The sequence below is a fragment of the Ammodytes marinus genome (genome assembly GCF_949987685.1).
Source record: "Ammodytes marinus genome assembly, chromosome: 15".
NCBI lineage: Eukaryota > Metazoa > Chordata > Actinopteri > Uranoscopiformes > Ammodytidae > Ammodytes > Ammodytes marinus.
Window position 1 is genome coordinate 5,392,992 of NC_137219.1, and position 15,244 is coordinate 5,408,235.

At 39.9% G+C, this 15,244-nt stretch overlaps 2 protein-coding genes across 2 annotated transcripts; one reads left to right on the forward strand and one right to left on the reverse strand.

Moving 5' to 3' along the window:
- Window positions 1–2,311: 2,311 nt before the first annotated feature.
- Window positions 2,312–9,925, forward strand: arg2 (arginase 2). Its single transcript, XM_080042923.1, has 8 exons — window positions 2,312–2,551; window positions 2,664–2,736; window positions 6,496–6,670; window positions 6,901–7,060; window positions 7,487–7,581; window positions 8,035–8,139; window positions 8,313–8,449; window positions 8,934–9,925. Exons 1-8 carry the CDS (start codon window positions 2,432–2,434, stop codon window positions 9,131–9,133), a joined length of 1,065 nt encoding a protein of 354 aa, XP_079899049.1. The 5' UTR covers window positions 2,312–2,431; the 3' UTR covers window positions 9,134–9,925.
- A 707-nt stretch (window positions 9,926–10,632) lies between these two features.
- vti1b (vesicle transport through interaction with t-SNAREs 1B) lies at window positions 10,633–14,871 on the reverse strand. Its single transcript, XM_080043002.1, has 6 exons — window positions 14,665–14,871; window positions 14,509–14,567; window positions 13,750–13,947; window positions 13,055–13,228; window positions 12,911–12,972; window positions 10,633–12,252 (listed from the first exon to the last, which is right to left on the reverse strand). Exons 1-6 carry the CDS (start codon window positions 14,759–14,761, stop codon window positions 12,162–12,164), a joined length of 681 nt encoding a protein of 226 aa, XP_079899128.1. The 5' UTR covers window positions 14,762–14,871; the 3' UTR covers window positions 10,633–12,161.
- Between the last annotated feature and the right edge of the window lie 373 nt (window positions 14,872–15,244).

Sequence of the window (15,244 nt, forward strand, 5' to 3'; positions counted from 1 at the left end):
TAAAAATTAACATTGGATTCACCCTTAACTATTGACCTTAACTGTCTATGATGTTGTATGTGGTATCATAGTAATCCCTGACCATGAAAACATAGGGTTAGACATCACTAGTTATGTGGTATTATGTTTGGTTCAGGAGTTGTGATGAAAAATGCATAATTAGGCTATGGCGGAAAGTAAAATGGTCTCCATGGCAACCATGATTCAATTTTGCAATGGCTTAATATCTGAAAATGTTCAGAGCCCCAAACTGTATAAGTGTACCAAGTTTCAAGCTTTTCTGAAGGGGTTAACAATTTTGCACATATCCCCTCTACCATAAAACAGTACTTTAGGAAGCCGAAAATTGACATAAAGGTGTGGTTAAGAAACCCCTTAGAAAATAACTTTCCACCACTTGGATTCCTTAAGACTTTTAGTATGTTATTAATTACATATTCATGAGTCAAAAACAGTTGAAATGGCTTCTGTTGCAATTTTTGAGAGGTCCACCCATATTTTCTCACAAAATGCCTGTACTAGAAGCCTGCTCTTTCTCTTGTTGAGTCTAGGTGTAGTGGTTTTCGATCAGGACCAGTTCTAATGCGGTCTGGACCCCAAAAAAGCATTGACATGTGCCTTCATTGAATTTTCACAGATAGGGTTAAAGTTTCACAAATCAGAAACTATGTTTTCCAAAATGTATAGCCTCACTGTGATAATGCAGTCCAGATTTGAAGAGTCTAGGTGCAGTGGTTTTCAATCAGGACCAGTTCTAATGCGGTCTGAATCCCCAAAAAGCGTTGACATGTGCCTTTATTGCATTTTCACAGATAGGGTAAAGGTTTCACAAATCAGAAACTATATTTTCTATAATCTATAGCCTCACTGTGATATTCAAGTCCAGATTTGAAGAGTGTAGGTGCAGTGGTTTTCAATCAGGACCAGTTCTAATGCGGCCTAGACCACTAAACACCATTAAAATGTGCATTCTTTGCATTTTCACAAATAGAAAAAAAGTTTCACAAATCAGAAACTATGTTTTCCATAATGTATAGCCTCTCTGTGATATTCTAGTCACGATTTGAAGAGTCTAGGTGCAGTGGTTTTCAATCAGGACCAGTTCTAATGTGGTCTAGACCCCAAAAAAGCGTTGACATGTGCCTTTATTTCATTTTCACAAATAGAAAAAAAGTTTCACAAATCAGAAACTATGTTTTCTATAATCTATAGCCTCACTATGATAATCTAGTCAAGATTTGAAGAGTCTAGGTGCAGTGGTTTTCAATCAGGACCAGTTCTAATGTGGTCTAGACCCCAAAAAAGCATTGACATGTGCCTTTATTTCATTTTCACAAATAGAAAAAAAGTTTCACAAATCAGAAACTATGTTTTCTATAATGTATAGCCTCACTGTGATATTCTAGTCCAGATTTGAAGAGTCTAGGTGCAGTGGTTTTCAATCAGGACCAGTTCTAATGCGGTCTAGACCCCAAAAAAAGCTGTGAAATCTCCCCTCTCTTTCTTTTAAACAAACTTAATAAAGGTTAAATCAATTTTAAACTGTTTTTAAAGAATGGTTAGACTCTTAGATAATCTAGACTAATTAATGTGGCTTTATTGCGGCGATTTAGGAGGTTAAACAACGGAGAATCAGTCACTTCGCCGCTCCTTAAGAATCCCTTAACTTTTCCTTAACTGCCGAATCGGCTGCTGCGAATCAGCTGCCAACTTCAGCGTCGTTGGCTACAACACGTATAGCGAGACGATGAAATAGACACCTGTTTGGCTCACATAAACTGGCTGTACATGGTGGTAATATCCTAAGGAAGGCATGGCCTGTCCGTATGTTTTCAACTTGACCTGCCATCCGATAGGCCCATGTTTTGGCCAAACCTCCCAAACACGTGTGAATAAATATCCAGGTCAAAAAGCTAAATTGTAAACAAGTGTATCAGTATCTGCTCGGCCGGCTGCGTCTGTGGAAATTTCCACCTAGATGAGACTGCAGTAACGGCGCCCCACAACAAATAGCTCAGAAAGGCATTTGGCCGACGTCAGAGTGGAGGCCACGCCCATAGAGCGATCCCTCTGGCTTCACCGCTTCCCATTGGCTAATCCGAAGGTGTGCCATTGAACTTGACCGTCGACGTTTTTATCAGTAAAACAGGTTTATACCATGTTATAAATACTTAGTATGTCAGTTTATCTCCATGTAGTCACATAACTGGTAGAGTTTTATGAATAAATTAGGCTTTTATCTTTACTTGTGCCTGCTATTCACCAGCTCATGAATATTAAGTAGATTTGGGAGTCATAAAACTGTCCCCCTGCACCAACGCGGGCACATTCAGCATCCACCAAGGCAACCTCTCACATAGATTTCATCAGATGCGCGAGTCGGTTTGATTTGAACTTAGTATATATTCTGATATTTTAAACGGACACAATCATGGCTTTGAGAGGACCTGGAACTCTGTACCGTCTTCTCAGATCTCAGCTGAGCCACAAATGCCAACAAAGCAGGGCTCAATCCGTGGCTGTGCTGGGCGCTCCGTTTTCAAAAGGACAGGTATGAAAAACTCTTCTCTTTGTTAACTTTATTTAATTTTTTATTTATTTTTTTAATCTGCCAACATCTCCATGACTAAATCATCTCAATCATGTTGTATTTTCCCCTATAGAAAAGAAGAGGCGTGGAGCACGGACCTAAAGTCATCAGAGATGCCGGGCTCATGGAGAGACTCTCGGGCTTAGGTAGGTGAAAAAGGGAAGGGTGATAATATAATGGAGCAGCCGGTGCTGCTGTGTTATGTAACAGGCGAGGATTGGTGTAACCTGCAGCTTCGTCTTTATCTTGTACCTTCGTGCTTTAGCTGTTACATCACCAGGATACAAATAAACAGCTCATCTGTAGGCCTCCCTGGGATTGGGAGAGAAAAGGACAAAGTGATCTATATAGTTTCAATCAAATCTGTGTCTGATCTCCTTAATAGCTTTTCAATGACATATCTATAAGAATATTATAATGCTACAACGGAATAGGAAATGTTTTTAAGTATGATTAATTGCCCTTAAATCCGGGGTATATTGAGGCTATGTAATAGCCTAAAATGTACTGAATATGTTAGATAACGTACATCACAATCTTAGCAGTGTTTCTTGTGCGTAAAGGCAATTCTTTAGTTACACAGTTTTACAATGAAACGAAACCAAGCGCCGCGTGTGAACAGCCTCACTGATATAGGCTACTGATGCTGTAGATCCCCGTGAAAAAATCTCTCAATTATGTAAGCATAATGGCGACTACAAACTCATGTTTCATGAAAAGCTCATATACTCCATATAAAAGAGCAGCTAGAACAGCTAGACCCTTTATGCCTTACAAGGTCAAGATTCCCAGACAGTAGTCTACAGTCTGTGAAAAACAGCACAGGCACTTAGAGGGCACTGTTAGTAACTCTGCACCATCCAAGGTGGCTTCGGTTTTTTCCGCTGTCGGCAGCCACATGTCTGGTTCAGTCTCTCTTGTTCCCGGGCACATGCTCGGAAGGGCGCAGGAAACGGATGACTTAATTGTTTCCAGTCTGACGTCAGTGCAGACCAGACAGCCTTACTGTAAAAACAGTTAACTGTTACTTCCGGCCTCTCCAGAGGGGTGCTGCTTTGAATATGTTATGTAAGGGGAAACCACAAGCGGAAAGAATGCCTCCATGCTTTATTTCACGAGCTCAGGTCAATGAGTTTGCATTGTGCTTGAGATTCCACGCGTGCGTAACAGAGGATTAAAAAGAGGCATTATCCACAGCAAAACCTCATGTTGTGTCAGGAAAATGTAGCCTAAATATAGCCTGCTGTGTTTTATATAAAAATACCAATAATTAGCATAATAATAACCTGTGGTGGTGCAGACACATACAGTCAATATCAGTCAAATAACAAGGACACACTGAAGATAAATATGTTGCCAAATAGCAGGTACAAAATAATATTTGTTAGGGGATTTATAGTAGTTATTAATGATACGTATTTCATGTTGATTAATTAATATGCCAATTAAGATGCGATTAGATAAGAAAAACTTAAACGTTTGTACGTCACAAGTTACAGAAATTCGTCTTTGACAGGGCAGGTTCAATTACATAAAATGTGCAAAAAAATTGACAATGAAAACAGTACAAAAATACAAAACAGGGCAACATTATGACTGAAGTGTGGTGATGGCAGTGGGGATGAAAGATTTAATGGAAACCCCCCAAAAATTCATGTTTTTTAATAATAGTAAATGGTGTAGGCTACTCTACAGTATAGGCAGGATCTTTTTTACAAAAGTGTATAATATTGAGAACACTAGACAGTGGATGGAACACCATACGTCTCAAGTAAGCGCTGTTGACTCCAAAGAAGATTAAAACAGCAACTAAATCAATAGCCTACCAAGGTTGCTATAAATAATCACTATCAAGCAGACTTGAAATAAATCTGCACAGTCATTATACCAGTTGACAGGAGAGATCATTATAAACTCACATCTCATTTCCACTAGCTGTTGGTCCGTACATACGTACATTTAGTTTTTGCAAACTAATCCCAGACATCTGCTCATCATGTTACGCAACAGGCACCCATCCTACAAGTCTGCAACTGACAATAACACAAACACATGTTCCATATATTGACCTATTTATTATGACTACATCCTGCAGCTATACAAGTTCTAATTATAAAAAAATATATTAAAAAAATAAATTTAAAATCAAAGGTCCATAGTCTGCAGAAGTTGAAGGATACGTTTTGATGAGGAGCCAACCTCCTGATGGCCAGATGCCAATTTGTCAGCAGTGATAAAAGATCCCGCTGTCATGCCACTAGCTAAGCCAATCTCATGAAACCAAACTCTAGACGAACTGAATACCTCATCATCTTGCAATCTTTACACTCCCCCAGACTTGATGTCAGTTTGTACAAACTGTCTCAATAAAAACAACTTACATATAATCAGACCATATTCCTTTGGAATTCAACCCCAGCAACTAGTACAAGTTCACCAGCAGTTTCAATCATGCATTTGACCAAAAACCTAAAAGCAGAACTTGCAGCCTGTTGCTGCTACCACAGATATTTTGAATTGTCTTGCAATAGGTACGCACGATTGCACCAAGACAAGGGCTATTCCTGTCATGCCTACGCATGGCAATGCACTGCATTAGTCCATCTTGGATCAGCAGGGTAACACTACACTGCCATCAAGGCTCACATTGCAAGATGGACCTCCAAACGGTGGATCACCTGTTCACCTCACTTGTTTACTTCAAAGTCCATGGCCTAAACTGAATGGAAAACGTTCTAGACTTTACATTTGTGGCCACCTAGCACGGGCCGGCATGCAGAGACCGAAACCTGAGTCGACTCTACAACGGGACGAATGGAAAGTGCTCCGTCACTAAAGTTTCCACTGGCACTGTCACTGAATGAGTCAGCTTCCTCAGAGTGCAAGGTGGACAGACGTCAAAGGTGGAGTCAGTGGAGAACGCTTGTTGTCAAAATCACTTTTTGTTGAAATCAGTGAATATCTCCTCAAGATCCACTTTCTGTCTTTACTGTGCGTGCACTGAGGGAAAACTAGTGTTAATACACAACCTAGGCTCTGTAAAAGTTTTTTTTGGCTAGCTATGGTGGGGTAGGCTACCGGATTTTTTTTCAGCGGACAAAAAGGATTTACAGGTAGCAGATTGTAAGGGAGATATAGAATGATTTGAAAAAGTGATTTTGACAACAGAGGTTCTCCAGGATCGCAAACCACCCTTAAATCCATCTCCAGGGGCTTCATTTATAAAGGTGTGCGTAGAAACCTTCCCAAAACATTGCGTTTGCACAAAGCCAAGAATGTGCTGCGCAAAAAAAGTTGAGATTTATTAAACTATGCGGCGCACTGTTGCACGCAATCTTCCCTTTATAATTACGCACCTGCGGTGAATTGTGCGCAGACGATCTCCGCCCCGTGCCCTCCCACTTCACCTCCCAGTTTCATCCCACAATCTACCATACATGGCGAATGCTAAATAGCTCCAGATTATATTAGCCTCGTTTGAGATGTCGCCGTTTTACTAAAACCTGCGCAATTATGACGCTCGGCTTGCTGAGCGCACAGCATTTTTGCAGCATTTTTGTTGTGCTCTCAGCTAGACGCGCGTCATAGTTGCGCAGGTCTGAGCAAGACGGCTCCAAGTCGAACGAGGCTAATAGCTTCTACACTGACACCTGCAGCCTTCACCTACACATGTTTCTTCAAAGCAGAAAACAGGGCAGTGTCTTAACAACTAGAGATTATCTAGAAGCGGCAGATTGCAGTTTCCTTTCATTGCAACAGTGTGTGTGTCCGTTCTTTGGTGTGAAATTCTGAACTCTTGCACAATGACTTAAAGTAAACTTCTCAAAAGAAATGACTATTCTAATCCCATGAAAGTATTAAGTTCATGACATGATGGCAGCTTTTTGTTCTTGTGTTTTTTTTAGACTACTCTGTCCATGACTTTGGAGACCTCGACTTCCACCACCTTGAGAAGGACGAACCCTACATGGGTGTTAAGTTCCCCCGCAATGTGGGCGCAGCCAATAAGATGCTGTCCGGTGCTGTGAGCCGAGCTGTAGGGGCCGGACACACTCTTGTCATGCTGGGAGGCGATCACAGGTAATTATGCAACAATATGTAATGTACTGAATGCAGAATGGAATGTACATGATAGCACCTGCCCCGAAACTATGCAGTACAAAAGGTACAGTATTCAGATGGCAATAGGCTACTGTATATCATTTCACCACGTTACAAAGTCATGGCAAGGAGACTCTATGCCTATGAATTTGATTGATTGATATATCTGGTCTTTAAATTTAAGGACTGTCCTTCTCTACTTCTTAAAGCCTTGCTATTGGATCGGTGGGAGGCCATGCCCAGCAGTGTCCCGACCTGTGTGTGATCTGGGTCGACGCTCATGCAGATGTGAACACGCCAATGACTTCGCCCTCAGGAAACCTCCACGGACAGCCGGTGGCATTCATGCTCAAAGAGCTGCAAGACAAGGTAAGGGGGAAAATTAGGCTTCACTAGAACAAAATGTACACAAGGTCTGTTGCATTTTTAGGCATGTTGTAGCCTGTAGAACTTGGTAGTATTTTTGGAGAATTGAAAGTGCATGAAGTCTAGAATCTAGAAACCTCCACCAATGTCTTGCGACCACTAATACATGCAACACTCACAAAACTTCCTCCTTTGCAAACTGATTTAATGACTAATGTTACTGCAACCTCAGTTAGCTCTGCAGCTGTAATGTGCAAGAAAAAAATTAAGAAAAAAAATACTAGATTGGATTACTTCCAACATTCTAACCTTTGTAACTTCTGTGAAAATTCTCAGATAACACCTAATTGTGGACATTGTGTCCTTGCATACTGTACATACTGTACACATTCCATATCACATTGTCTCATCCTTATCTGTCCACTATAGATGCCAGATATCCCAGGGTTCTCTTGGACAAGCCCCTTCCTTTCCTCGAGGGACCTGGTGTACATCGGACTACGGGACGTTGACCCCGGAGAGTAGTAAGTGCACACTATCACTTTCAACATTTTGACCATGCTGATTATGAACTTGCAGGGAATCTGCAATTTTCCCAGAACAAACAAGGTTAATTAGTTTATTATTGCTTGAAAAAAATTACCTTACCTTAGAACGAGCAATTGATATCAACATAGGAGCGGGGCGCCTTGCACAGGCCATAAGTACTACTTGCCATGTTGAGCACAGAACAGTCAAATACACAGACTATAGATCAGATCTTCACCTCATCACTTGATATTGTGGAAAGACTTGAGGCAGTGGTGGATTATGCCATCTTTAGTGACATGCTTATTGTCCTTGAAGGCCACTGTAGCTCCTGTAAATTCTTCAAAGAGAGGTTTTAGCAAGGGAGCGTTGCAATCTAGAACTCCATCCTCAAATAAGCAGTGTAAAAAAATTGTTCTTGATGTTTCTGTACATTTTGTTCATTACAGCCACATCATGAAGGAGCTGGGTATCCAATATTTCACCATGAGGGATATCGACAGGCTAGGCATCCAAAGGGTCATGGAAGTCACTCTTGACGGTCTTCTGGCAAGGTATCGTTGACAGATTGTGACATTAATTTACTGTTTAACATTTGGTTTAATAATCTTAAAATTTTTATCAATCTATTTTAATTTTGTTGATGGGATAAAACCAAATTATTGGCCAAGTCTGAGTTGAAGTAAACCTTAAATTCACACTCCAACTTTCTCATCTTCTGGAACAGAAAACAGCGACCCATCCACTTGAGCTTCGACATCGATGCGTTCGACCCGTCTCTAGCTCCAGCCACAGGAACGCCAGTGAACGGAGGGTTGACCTACAGGGAGGGAATCTACATCACAGAGGAAATACACAACACAGGTACAGACAGACCACTACAAAATATACAAATATGTTGGGTTGTCTGTCCTTAAAGCTCCTGTAAACCCAAATCCACAAAATCCTTCCAACAATGTAAATTGGGGAGTTAGTTGCGTGATAGTAAGCATCTGAAAAGAGTTAGGCATATCCGTCAATCCAAAAGAATGATATCGACATTTAAGTTTGATAAATTTGACAGGAATACGGCTTAGATGAGGCGGGTTATGTTCTGGTTCTTGTTACACAATAAGTATTTTGAACCAATCACAGCAGTTCTCTGCCTGAACGTTCAATAAAAAAATGGCTGATGCCAGACTGTTTGATACGGCCATCGTGTCAAATGGACTCTACACAGTAAAAAATATGTTTTTTTACAACATTTATTTTGAATCAGATTTTTGTAAAAGCTTATCGACACCCAACTTTGATATCATATATTGAAACTTAGACTGTTATGATCTAATCTATGTCTATTTGTTCTTAGGTCTACTGTCGGTCATGGACCTGGTAGAAGTGAACCCTGTGCTGGGAGCTAGCCGTGACGCGGTGTTAGCCACAGCTTCGTTAGCGGTGGACGTCATCGCGTCGACTCTGGGCCAGACGAGAGAAGGCGCGCCCGTCTCCATCATCGACATCGACGAGATTCCGCCCACCAAAGACGACACAGAGCAGCTCCGCCTCTGAGCGTTAGCATCAAGCAAAGTGCTTTGAACGTTATCAACATCATCCCTGAGCATTCCGCAATTTCTACAAGACTGCAAAGACTGACTCTAGTAGCCTAGTAGCTGGAGTTTTCAATTAATTTTTTTCCTTTTTGCTGTTTAGTGTTATATTTAACAAAGAAAACAATTGTTGTGTCTGGATTCAAAGGGCGATGAAGATTCAAGGAGAAAAAGCTCTCATTAATAATGCAGAGACAAAAGCCTTCAACATACTGTAATTTAGGAAAACCACTACTTTGACGTTTGGAAATAATACTCTTTATTTTAATAGCACTTATTAACACTTATTTTGTTCCTGTATGTTATAAGTTATCAAGTTTGGTTTTCAAGCTAAATGAACCTATGATTGCCCATGTGGTATGACAAACCAAGTTTGACTTTGAAGTTTGGAGTCCGTAGTCTGACGAGGACTCTCAAAACTGTTTAGTGGCTGTGCCAGTATCTAAAAGAGTAGTAATGATGTGTATGCACTTTTGGACCACCTGTGGTTACTGTATTTTCCTTAGAGTTTACTTTTGTATTTTCACATTGAACCAACCAGTACGTGTACTAGAATAACTATGTGTTTAAAGATGTTGACTGACAACATAAGATTTGATTGGTTTGAAAACTGTTAATTATCCAGCATAGATTCAATTGCTGCAAACAATTGAATTGAGAAAAATGCTTGGCCCATGTTTGGCTTGATGTGGCCACTAAATGACAATTGTTCTTGTAACAAATAATTTATATTTTGGTCTTCCATAAATTCGATTACCATTTTTCGTTATGTGTGGCGGTGTCTTATTTCCTCCTTAATTTGGTTCAAGTTATTCTCAAAGAGACGGTACATAGCTGAACTGAAGCCACTATGAAGACTTTTAAGATATTAAATTTTTTTTAAATGTCACAGTAATCAATTCAATAGCATTGCTAAAGAATTGTGCAGGTACTATGTAATGATGGGACTGACGTTTATATAACTTGTTATCAGTATTACTTGCATCACACTAGTAAGATTAAGGGTTAAATTAATTTATGAAACTATACATAATTAAACTGCTGTTATATAACCCTTAGGATTCATCAACAGAAAAACAAGCTGTGTTTTTTGTTTTGTTATGTAAAGGCTAAAAATAGAATGAAATCTGATATTTCCGTCTACGCCCCGCCCCGCCCGCACCAATCCACTCAAGCAGGTGGACAAACATGTTTTTGAACTTGTACCTTCATACTAGGTCAACATGACATCTAGGCGGAAGAAAAACCTTGTGCCACTTCAAGCACTTAGAATATCCTGATCACCTACTACTTGGGAATTAATTTGGTGGTAACAGATGCTGTTTACGAGGAACTGGCCTGGCCTATGATGGCCTTCATTCTCAAACTAACTTTGGTGACGTCAGCGCCACACTCGGCGGATGTTTTCTTAACTTTGGCGGGCTTGGCCGTCGTCCCAGTAGATACAGATACAGTGCAAACTGAGTTTAAAGATTAGCTTTAATGATGTGAAGATTGTAAAATAAGGAATATTGAAGCCTATTTCAAACATTCATTAATGTATTATACAGTTATTAGATTACATTATTAATATTGTTAAGAACATTGCATGTACGTGGAGTTTCACTTCACGACTGACTGACAAATTTGGCCACAGAATTGGAAAAATATGCTCAATAAACCCATTTGGGTACTAGTAAACATAACAAAAAAATAGAATCAACTGGTGCCATTTCATTATATAAGTATTATAAACATAATTGTGCAATAAAATGTTGTTGGGAACTAATTATTAAGCATCCCAATCTAAAAATGTATCAATCATCCCGAAATACTCAGCCAGTGTCTATCAGTAACATTTCAATTTTTACCAGAGAACCTACACGTGTGAGTTATGCTGGGCTTACACTAGAGGACTTTTAAAAGACTTTGAAAAGACTAAAGACTGAAACCCTCTTACATCTAAAGACAATCAACTCACACCTGAAGACAACTAGTCATTAGTTTTCAGTCACAGAGTGAGATTTTGAAAAGACAGGGGTCTCATATTGCAAGACTACAACTAGATTCCTTTTGAGAATAATATTATTTCCGCACACGCGATTGTGACTATTTAATTAAAAACAAGTTAATTCAATATTCCGAGCGGGGGACTTCCTTTAGTTATTTGACCAGCTTTATTTGCTGATCTCGTCCCCCAATAACTTTAACTCCTAACCCTGTATTTGACGGTAGAGTGTTCAGGTTGCGCGGCTGTCAGCCTGGTTCTCCACCGAGGCTTCTATGAAAAAGTATCTGAAATAAATGCCTGCACAGGCGGACACAGGTCGCGACTAATGCCGCTCCTCCTGTGTCGTGCTTGGTGCATGCGAGAGTGTGACAGTGTTTACGTCATTTTGCTTGAGCCAACCCCCTAAGACTAGCGATAATATCAAACATGTTTGATAATGTCGGAAACGTCAAGACGGGAAGAAGACTGGCTGAAATCGGGTCAGAAGACCACCATACACCAAACGACTGAGATTATGTGCGCGCGCCACAACTCCAGCACGACTCCCGTGATTTCAGTCCGACATTGGAAGATTGTCTGCGACTGTCAAATCGCGTGAAAAGTCATGTAGTGTAAGCCCAGCATAAATCGATCATACTCTTAAGCTTGAATACATCCTTACAGAGAATCATCCCTGGAGTCTGTAGCAACCAGCAGACAAGTCCAGGAAATCCAGGGCCTCGTTGGCATCGTACAATAGTTTGATGAAAGAGTGCAACATCTGAGTTCACAGTTTGTTCATGAAGTGTCTGTAGGTTTGGTTCAAATGTCAAATGAACTTCACCTGGCCATGGGCAGAATCCACTTCAAGATCGATTCGAAACCACCTCATTGTCTATTTTTCAAACTGAGAGCAACATTCTGGTGGATACAGTGGAACAGCATTAGTGCTACTGGACAGTCAGTGGAGACAGATATAGATAGTCTGTGGGTTTTTGCCCTGGGACCAGAGCTAAGACTGTTATCGGAAGAACTTGAGATAAATCACAGCTCCTAATATGGCCAACTCCATTAGAATGATGATGCCTAACAGCAACTTGTTGGTCACCAGTCTGCAAGACAAAGAAGAGGAAAGTCAACAATACACAACAACAAGTTTTTGGTCTTTGTTTCACAAAGCATTAACAGAGGAAAGCAACAACACATTTCATGACATTTTGACTTAAAATCATTTTATCACAACAGGACTGCTGAGATTTTTTTTTTACCACTTTCAAAATGATTAATTTATTACTAAGAAGTATTTATCATAGGTAGTTGGATAATCAATTGAACTTTTTCCAAACAAAAACTTCAAACACTTGTGGGTTTTCGGCTTCTCAGATGTGAAGATATGATGTGTTTCTTAGACAATCATAAGATAAGATGCAAACTTTATTGTCTGTCATAAAGTAACAGTCATTTACCTCTGACAAGGCTCAGCAATAAAACAATAATGCCCTGTTAACCTAATTAGGAAACACATACAAACGCCCACACACGAATGTACAGTATCCTAAAATGAATTCATGAAAGTACATTGATTGAATATCATCTGGTTTTGGACTGTTATCACACAATAGAAAAAAGAAACCTTATGCAAACAGAATGAATTATTTCCATGTGCAACATTTTGCCTTGTTTATGTTCACACGAGTACAGTATGCGATCATACAAGCTACAGAGAAAATAGGACTTGTAATGTATAAACTGTTTAAGGGTCACACTTACCGTCGTGCCATGGCACGGAGAATTTTTCTACTTCGACTGAGGTTTTCTCCAGTATTCACCAACTACAAAATAAAAAGAAGACGGATAAGATGAAAAAATGATGATGCATATCTTTCAGTATCATATCAACATTTCTCCACTCACTCTGTCTCTGGTTCTGTCCAGCTGTTCCCTCTGCTCTCCCAGCTCCTCGATGATGTCAGTGCCGATCTGCTCCGTCTCTATGGCGATGCGCTGGCTTCTCTCTATGCTCTGGGTGGCGTTGTTCAGAGAGTCTGAGCCCTGGAGAAGCAACGCTCTCTGGGACTGCTGCTGGGTCTGTGAGGGGGTGGGATGGGTGGTGGTGGGGGAATCAATTAGGTTTGTTGAATAAATTCCAAGCCTAAAATGTCCATCTTGGTCGGCTAACTTGTTCAAACACTTCTTAATCTACTTGTACATAAACAATTTATAGATCTCAAAGCTGTTAATTGAGATATCTGAAATACTTCCTGCATTTTAATATCCCTGTAATTGCACTGGAAATGTCTCTGAATCTTGCCACATTATACAATCAGCTGCTATTAAGAAAGATATTTTAAAAAAAATATACCCCAAAAAAAGAGGGTACATACTATAATGCAAAGGCTGTATCTGAATTGTGACATACTTCATGTCTTCATACAACTTTAATATTGTAATATTGCATCAATCATCCAAATATGTCTAGGGTCTTGGTTCCGTTAATAACTCTCATAAGGAGAGGAGCGTACACTCAAACCTTGTTGTAAACATAGACTGTATTTAAAAAAAAAAATTATATATGTTATAAAATATAGAGTCTATTGTCACACACTCACACTTTGTTGGTTCTGTGATGAATAGATGCCTTGATGACTCCCTAGTCCCGGCTGGAAAGAAGAGCCAAAGTCAGAGCTGGAGTTCTTCATGTCTCTCTGTAGTTTGCCCAGGTCTCTGCGGTAGAGGCGCAGCTTGGTGCTCATAGCGTTTCGGTGGGAGGACGGGGCGACGCGCAACTCATCTTCCATTCCTTGTAACTGAAGACGGATTAGAACATGTTAATGTGAAATTGTCCCAGACCATGTAGAGAGATACTAAGTTGAAAGTGTCTTATTATTTTGAGATACTAAGTCAACAAAGGTGGAGGGATAGATTCTGGAGAAAGCTCATTGTCAAAATCACTTTTTATCAAAATCTGTGAATTTCTCATGGTCTCAAAGAGTATGTAAAAAAGGGGTACCAAAGCAAAATACCAGTTTACAAACCCTAGGCTGTGTAATAACACTGGATTGTTTTTCAGCACGCACACACAGTAGGCCTGCAGAAAGGTAGCGGATCGTGAGGAGATATTCACAGATTTGGCAAAAAGTGATATTGACAGACAACAAGCATTCACCAGAATTGCTGACTTGCCCTTTAATTTAGGTTTTTGCTACATTCCCCACTGTTACAAACGAGCATACATAATATTGTAGGCTATATTAACATATTTGTGAGTAAAGGCAGGACAATTTTTTCTTTAATAAAAGTTAAATACTACTAAATCAAAGCTTGTATGTTCACAGATGTGGTAGCCCACTTCCTAAACATCTGCTCACCACTTCCTCAGCCTCCCCGTGCCTCTCATCAAAGCTCCTCACCAACCTCTTCCGCTCCTCTGCGGACACAACAACACAAGTCTCACTTTTAGCACAGAAAATATCATTAACATTGTCTATCAGCTGTTAAAACAACAACATAGACGTTGTGTTTACCTCCGTGGCACGTCACAGCTCTGTCTGGCATCAGCTTCAGCTCATCGTACAGCGAACTGTAGATTTCGTGCAACTTCTCGAACTCCTCTGACGACATTATTGCCTTTGCCGCTGCCCTTTTCTTCAGAAAATAATTTTTGCTGTGAAAATACAGCAGTTATTACAGTCACTATCCTGTGGTTTTCGCTTTGATTATAATCAGATCCCCGGGACCTTTCCGCATTATGGTCCTCGTGATCTAGAGACGGAAACTCCTGACCGAAAATAAAACAAACACGTTTCTCTATATTTATTTTATTAGACAATTAAGTGTTTGTGATAGAACATTCTTCATAGAATAAACATGAAAACAACGCTAAATCTGGTTGCAAACGAGGGAAGAAAGCACATTTTATAGTCATTGTATTCAGGCAGAAATCAGGCAGCTTTCAAGGGAAAGCCTTCTGGGAAATGGCGTTTTAAACACTACTATTACCCTCTTTTATATAAAGTCTAAGTTACTACCTAATAATACATAGTTTAAGCCACAGGATTTTTTTTTAATAATTAAAGTTTTTACCCCTTGAGTGTAACATTTTGT

Bases quoted from the DNA above. Each gene is read 5' to 3' on its own strand.
- arg2 (XM_080042923.1), top strand. From the start codon at position 2,432: ATGGCTTTGAGAGGACCTGGAACTCTGTACCGTCTTCTCAGATCTCAG. The intron at 2,552-2,663 runs GTATGAAAAACT...TTTCCCCTATAG, and splicing joins CTCCGTTTTCAAAAGGACAG to AAAAGAAGAGGCGTGGAGCA. The intron at 8,450-8,933 runs GTACAGACAGAC...ATTTGTTCTTAG, and splicing joins AGAGGAAATACACAACACAG to GTCTACTGTCGGTCATGGAC.
- vti1b (XM_080043002.1), bottom strand. From the start codon at position 14,761: ATGTCGTCAGAGGAGTTCGAGAAGTTGCACGAAATCTACAGTTCGCTG. The intron at 14,568-14,664 runs GTAAACACAACG...TTGTGTCCGCAG, and splicing joins AGCTGTGACGTGCCACGGAG to AGGAGCGGAAGAGGTTGGTG. The intron at 13,948-14,508 runs GTGAGCAGATGT...ATCCGTCTTCAG, and splicing joins ACGGGGAGGCTGAGGAAGTG to TTACAAGGAATGGAAGATGA.